Source organism: Macrobrachium nipponense, chromosome 29 (assembly GCF_015104395.2).
Source record: "Macrobrachium nipponense isolate FS-2020 chromosome 29, ASM1510439v2, whole genome shotgun sequence".
In the NCBI taxonomy this organism is placed as follows: domain Eukaryota; kingdom Metazoa; phylum Arthropoda; class Malacostraca; order Decapoda; family Palaemonidae; genus Macrobrachium; species Macrobrachium nipponense.
The window spans coordinates 31,266,876-31,274,878 of NC_061092.1; the positions used below are offsets into that span (position 1 = coordinate 31,266,876).

The following is an 8,003-nucleotide window of genomic DNA, read 5'->3' on the forward strand; positions in this document are numbered from 1 at the left end:
ATATATATATATATATATATATATATGTGTGTGTGTGTGTGTGTGTGTGTGTGTGTGTGTGTGTGTGTACACACACACAGAAGTTTTATCTTTTGTAGCAGCTACATTTGCTATCACCATCTTCCTTCTGATTCATTATTGCTCAACAAACCACAATGATTTATTTTAACATAATGGTGCGTAATTTCCCTTTCTGCATTGCATTAGAAACAACAACCACCACAGGAACTACAAGAAAGAAAAAATAAATTTGATTTATATAGATTTTTGGCATTATGCCAAGCACTGGAACGGAAATTGACAGTAAAAGGTTACAAAGGTGCAACAGGAGGAAAAACTCGCAGTTGCACTACGATACAATTGTTAGGAGAGAAAAATGGAAGTCTTCAAGAACCTGCAACCAACAACAACCGCAGAAACAAGATATACCACCGAAATACTTCCGAACGCGAACGGAAGATTACATTTTAAAACAAAGACGAACTCGCGGCGCAAATCAAATGACAAGCAAGCATTGATTGCCCTTCGCTCGAAATCATGCCTGACGGAAGAGGTCGAAGAGAAAAATCTTTTCCAGGCGCTGGGGAGCGTTTCCAGTAACACAAACACGAGTGTAAGGTAGCACAGAGACGTGACAACGGATCCAAAAAGCAGTCGATAAGGCCTTTCCAGTTCTCATTCCAGGCAAAAAAGGACGACGAGCGAAGAGAAAGAGGAATGAGGTGGAGGAGGAGGAGGAGGAGGAGGAGGAGGAGGAGGAGGAGGAGGAGGAGGAGTCTGAGGCCTTTCCAGTTCTTATTCCAGGCAAAAAAGGACAACGAATGACGAGGGGTGAGGGATAGAGGGAGGAGGAAGAAGGAAGGATTTGGAAGGGGGGGGGGGGGGGGGGGGGGTGGGGGGGGTGGAGGGGGGGGGGGGGGGGGGGGGGAGTGGCAGAAAGATGAGGAAATGGGGAAAATACTTTGGCAGCGCATGAAACTGGGCGCAAATTACACAGAGACCAAGACAGGAGCAGGAGGAGGAATTCGGTGGCGTGGTGAAATGAGGAAATGAGGAAAATACTTTGCAGACTGTGAAACATGCGATTCACACAACTACGTTATTTAGAGGAAAAAAGGAGAGGAGGAAGCGGAGAAGGATGTTAAGGAATGGTGAAGAGGATGGAAAGAGAGGAAAGGGGGGAGGAGGGGGAGGAAAGTAAAGGGTAAGGGAAGGAGATAGGAACCTTGCTTTAAGCACTAACATGCAATCTAAATCCAGTTTACCAGTATATTATATTTGTGTGTGTGTATATATATATATATATATATATATATATATATATATATATATATATATATATATATACACACGGGGATATATATTATATTTGTGTCTATATTTATTTGTATATATGATATAATATATATATATATATATATATATATAGATATATATATATATTTATAAATTCGCAAAGGAAACATATTAGCAAAATATTTACTATACACATTAAAGTCCATGTCAGCACACGTGCAAACCTCAGTTACATTCTCAGAATTCCTGGAATCTACCAAAACCTCTACATCCCCTAGTCTACCTACAACTTTAGATAAATGATCAGCACAGGCGTCTGTTCCCTTCAACCTCAACCCATCCATTCCCCTCCTCGATCTATCACTCTTCATCACAAAATCCTTCACAATAAAGAAGATTCAATTCCCTACACCGCTGGACTGTGGAACCGTCTCCCTGAGGATGTCGTGCGGTAGTTACTTCACAAGTTCAAGCGAAGATGCAGTGCATTAAATACCTTATTACAATTCTTTTTGCATTTTAATACTTAATAAGTGAGATCTTTCTCTTTCTGTATTTCTCTTCGCCTCCTCTTACTTTTCTTTCTAATGAATGCCATATTCTTTGGAAGCTTGAAAGTCATGTCAATGGCCATTGTGGGGGGCCGTCTTCCATATGAATAAGGTCCATCTTCTGCATAATAATAATAATAATAATAATAATAATAATAATAATTCAAAATCGAAGGACATAGTAACACGTTTCCCTTATCAATAGAGCGCTGATCACCTACAATACATAACAGCCATTGGCATTCATTACGTCAGTGGGAATCTAAAGCAGATCTTTATTCGAGGATCTTAGGAATAGCCTGTGAGCGTAATTATCCCTCTACACAAGCCACTCGCCATCATAATTAATTAATGTCATGGCTCAAAGCTAACTCATTACACTAAATATAGGTTACCACTACATTCCCTATATTCCTTGTTGAATAGTCCGATTCCCGAAATCTAATTCTGTGATGTTATTCCTTTCAAACGATTTGCCGGAATATTATATGGTCAGCTAAATAATATCATTTATCCGCTTTATCTTGATTACAATCTTAAACGCCTTTTGCTAATATTTGTACGTTATTTTATTTGTAAAAGTTATTTTATTTATAATAGTTATTTTCTTGTAACAGTTATTTTCTTAGTAAAAGTTATTATCTTCGTAAGTTACTTTCCTTGTAAAAGTTATTTTCTTTGTAATATCAGCAACAGAGAGAGAGAGAGAGAGAGAGAGAGAGAGAGAGAGAGAGAGAGAGAGAGAGAGAGAGCTGAACTTCGGAGCACGACCATCCACACCACTACTAAGAGCGCAGCTCAGTAGTTTGACAAAAAAGAAGAGAGAGAGAGAGATCTGAGGGCGATTAATCAATGCCCTTGAACTCTGCAGCATGACCAACCACACCACTACTAAGAGCACAGCTCCACAGTTTGACCGAACCGGACTTGACTGATTGAGTGCAATTTATCTAGCGTCACGCACAAGTAGCTCCGGTACTGGTGTAGTGTGACATCGTGAGACCTCATATCCCCTATCATGGGAGTTGGTTAACCGAGGTATCTTCGACTGGTGGATTATACTTCTATGAGCATACTTTTGGTGAAAGAACATTACCATTACGAAAAACTACGTACAAGAACATAAAGGTCTCAAGATGACGTCATCATAAATAAAAATAACGATATTCCCCAAACGGTGGGGGCAAAAGACATTAAACATGAGACATTAATACCAGAACTTTCTGATATTTACACCCTAACCTTTATAACATTAATAACAGAAGGCAGAAGGAGCCAACACAGAATGCAATCAGCCAAATGTGTTTATTGAGTCTAAGACAAAGCAAAGGAAGAAAAGTGAGATTAAACAATGACAATAACTTAAAAGATTGAGGTTCAAGACAGGAAGAAACTGGAAGTGAACACAAAAGGAGAGAGAGAGAAGTTTTCGAAACTTAGGCACATAAGAAAAGGAATTTTGACTTAACACTGAGTGATAAGCTTGCTAAATGAGTAGTTTCTCTCTCTTAGGTTACAAGTTACCAAAGTTTGTTACTTAACAAACTACATATTTAGGGTAAATTCGCTAGCTTAATTCTAAGAGCAGAACGACAATACTTTCAGATTATAACGTCGGTCGTAATGAAAATTAAAAATACAGGCGCAGATTCAAATCATGAGCTGTAATTGTAACTGTAAAGGCTCGCTCTATTTACTACACATACATATATTACGTAATTCACCGTTAAACTTACCAAAAAGAGACCCTAAAGAATCCGTGTTTCACGTTTCATGTGTGATAACTATAACCATTTTAGGGTGTCAAATCAAAGTAAAATCAAAAAATTTTTAAACAAGACTAGAGACGTGAAACAGTAATATATACATATATATATATATATATATAGTTATATATATATAATATATATATATATGAGACGGAGAGAGGAGAGAGAGAGAGAAAGAGAGAGAGCGAGAGAGGAGAGAGAGAGAGAGAGAGAAAAGAGAGAGAGCGGTTTTACTGATCGCTCCCATCAATCTTAAATACTATTAAAATTGTTATACATCGCAAACTACAATTCTTATGAAAAATAAATAACTATATACACCTCTACAATAAAAGAAGATCGATTTATCAGCTTAGGGTCAAAAATAAAACAATTAAAGCATTGTCGCTTAAGTCTTAAAAACAATAAGAAAAGAAAAATTATCAGTCAAGATTGAAAATGATAAAAATGTAAAGAAGTTATCATTATATATATATATATATATATATATATATACATATATATATATATATATATATATTATATATATATATATATACACACACACACATCTATATATAATATACATATGTGTATATATTATATATATATATATATATATATATATATATATATATAAGTAGAATTACCAGTTAGGCCTTAAAGATATAAAATAGAGTGAAGAACTGCCAGTTATGACTCAGGAAAATAAAAGGTAAAGGATTATCACAATTAAGACTGAACAATGTGATACACCTTAAAATTTTATATATATGTTTATATATATATCACACATATAATTAAGTTATTATATAAGTATGCACATACACACATATTTATGTGTGTGTATATATATATATATAATATATATATATATATATATATATATATATATATAAAGGAAATCCTTACACCAAAAAAAAAAAAAACTCGACCGTGTGCTATCGATTTCGGTCGTAGGAAAGACATCACTTACTATCGGAAACAGCTTTTGGCAGGGCAAACAGAAATCTATTTTGTGAGAGCAATGTGGTGTCACACGAGAGCAAAACTGAATAAATAAACACTGGCTCCTCCTCCTCCTCCTCCTCCTCCCTTTTGTGCAACCGAGAGGGCACAGCGATAACGTCTGTGAAAGCATTTTCTTGTATGCAATTGCATAAGTAAACAAGGTCATTATGTTGTTTTTATTTACTTATTTTTATCAAAGCGGACGAGAGTAGTGGTAATACTTGATAACCAAGGAGTCCGCTGGCCATGAAATAAATATAATTTTTATATAATTATCATATTATTCAATAAAAGCATATATAAATGAGTAAGGCAATGCATACGAGGAAATTGGTAAGACATACAAAGCAAAATACAAAATATAAAATGCCATTTATTTCCATCGAAACCCTTCGATATGCAACGACCCAAAATGACTTTTATCCACCTTTCCTTCATTTTTACCAAATAATAATAATAATAATAATAATAATAATAATAATAATAATAATAATAATAATAATAATAATAATAATAATAATAATAATAAAACCCGCAAATATCGCGTAAAAATCTTGAAGTTTCAACTTCGTGTTATTTTTTATTCAAGGTCAGAAATAGAATACTATATTATAATATTGAATACTATTATGTAGCACTATTTAGATATTGGATACAAATATACATTGAATACTATTACAAAGCAATACTTTAAATTCACCTTCCATGAAAAAAGTCATTATCTATAGTTTTAGTATCTCAGTTTCTTTCAGTTTGTTGTTCGTAGTGCATGATTTGATGTAATGCAAAACTTCCTCATTTTTTCCGTGCAAAAAGGCCATCATTTTTACCTTTATTATTATTATTATATATATATATATATATATATATTATATATATATATATAATATATATATATATATATATATAGATATAGATATATAGAATATATATATATATATAATATATATATATATCTATATATATATCTCGATGTTATATATAGATATATATATAGATATATACTATATATTATATCATGATTACTAGATCTATATATATAGATAGATATATATATATATATATATATATATATATATATATCTATATTATCTATCTAGATAGATATTTATATATATATAGATATATATAATATAATATATATATATATAGATATATATATATATATATATATATATATATATATATATATATATATATATATATATATATCGTGTGTGTGTGTGTGTGTGTGTGTATATACAGCGCATCCCACCGGTCCCGCTTTAATATCCCCAAATATAATACATTCACAAGCAAATACCCTCTCTCTCTCTCTCTCTCTCTCTCTCTCTCTCTTCTCTCTCTCTCTCTCTCTCCGCTTCCTTCCTTCCTTGAAACCCGTGGGCTGCTGCGCCCTTATTCCGCCTGTTCCTCCTTTCTCAGCGGCGGTCTCATTCAAGCCCCATCCACATCACTTACCAACATTTTCCCAGCGAATGTAATCAACGGGGAGCGACTATTGTCTTCTATTAATCGATGAGACGGGCAAGCCGCCAGTCCAGGTTTGAGGAAGACAGATAAACAGATCGCGAGATGCAGATGAAGGGAGGAGGAGGAGGAGGAGGAGGAGGAGGAGGAGGAGGAGGAGGAGGAGGAGGGAGGGAGGGAGGGAGTGAGGAGGGATGGATAAAGTAAGGAAGAAGGGAGGGGGAAGGAGGAAGGGAGGGAGGGAGGGATTGATGAGGAAAAATGAAGAAAGGAAGGAAAGAGGAGGAAGAGGAAGACGAGGAAGAAGTGTGGGGGGGAAAAGGAAGACGATTGGAGTAGAAAAATCAATAGGAATGGAAAAGAAAGAAAGAAAGGAAAGAAGGAAGGAAAGAAGGAGAGGGGGAATAAGTGGAGGAAAAAGGAAGAGGAATGGAGGACGAAAAATCAGGAGGAATGGAAAAAAAGGAAGGAAGGAAAGAAGGAGAGGGGGAAGAAGTAGGACGAAAAATCAGGAGGAATGGAGGAAGAAAAAAGGAAGAAGAGAAAGGTGAGGAAAAGGAAGGGGAACAAGGAAGAGGAAAGGTGGAGGAACAATCAGGAGTAATGGAAGAGGAAAAAAAGAAGGAAGAGGCGGAAGAAGGGAAGGAAGAAATAAGGAATGGAGGAGGTAAAATGTGGATGATTGGAGGAGGAAAAAAGGAAGGAGGAGGAAGAAAGGACGAATGGAGGAGGAAATCGGGAAAAAAGTACGAGGAATGGATAAAGAAAGGAAAGAAAATCGGCGATAACGCGTCGCGAGAAGCAGATGAGAGAAGGAAGAAAGGAAGGAAGGAAAAACGAGAGACGGACGAGGAGGAGGAGGGAGAAAAAGGGAGGTCGAACGAATAAGAAAAGAGAGGAAAATTGGCGATAACGTGTAAAAGTTACTGGATGATGTGTGTAAGAAGAGGAGGAGGAGGAGGAGGAAGAAAGTGCAAAGGAAACATATGATAAAATGAGATGTTATAACAAGACGTACATAAAAACAAGGAGGTAAGGAAACAATTTACGATAACATAAACTGTTATTAGAAAATGTATATAAAGGAAGGAAGAAGAAAAGGAATTACCTTAAGGGCGCGAGAATGAATAGAAGAGTATAAAAAGGTATAAAAAATCGATAGAATATCATATTAAGAAAATAAAGATGAAGGGAAGAAGCGTAAGAAAAGAGAGATGATAAAAATGGCAAGAAAGCAAGAGACCACATAGATAAGAAAATACCAAGAAAGTATATTAGCAGGTGCATGATTCTCTCTCTCTCTCTTTGAATAAGCCTTTCTTTAGACATTGCTTCGTTGATCATAAGAACGTATCTACATTAAAATGCCTTATTTTCAATAACATATCAAGTATTCAAGGTAACTATTTAAATGAATGGAATAAAAGCTGGTGAAGATTGGAGAATATATATATATAGTATATTATATATATTTATATAATATATACCTAACATATATTATATATATATATTACATATATATATGTGTGTGTGTGTGTGAGTGTGTGTGTGTGTGTATGTATGTACGCAAGAGAAACCAGCTACTAAATAGGAGCAATAATTATCACAACAGACATAATAATAATTTTCTGAAAGCCTGGTGAAAATTGGAAACAAATAAAGAATAACTGCAAAGTAAGCACCCAAATTACAGTGAGACGATAATCGTTGTCTTCGTTTTGTTTTGCCATCAACAACTGCGGGTCTGCGCTTTCCTTTGCCGTCAACAACCTCGAAACAACCGAAGCGAAAAAACAACAACAAACGCTCCCAACGAACAGCGAATCTTAACGAGAGATGCAATTCGGAAAGATCACTACCTACCTTCGCTCGGGGGAAGCAGAACTAATAGCAAAAATCTATTACGAACCCAGCTGGACCTACGCCA

The 8,003-nt window shown here is 35.2% G+C and overlaps 1 protein-coding gene across 1 annotated transcript; it reads left to right on the forward strand.

Annotated features, from left to right (window-relative positions):
• Positions 1-6,505: 6,505 nt before the first annotated feature.
• Positions 6,506-6,964, forward strand: LOC135206304 (cilia- and flagella-associated protein 251-like). The gene has a single exon (XM_064237728.1). The coding sequence runs from the start codon at positions 6,506-6,508 to the stop codon at positions 6,962-6,964; it is 459 nt and encodes a 152-aa protein (XP_064093798.1).
• Positions 6,965-8,003: the final 1,039 nt, after the last annotated feature.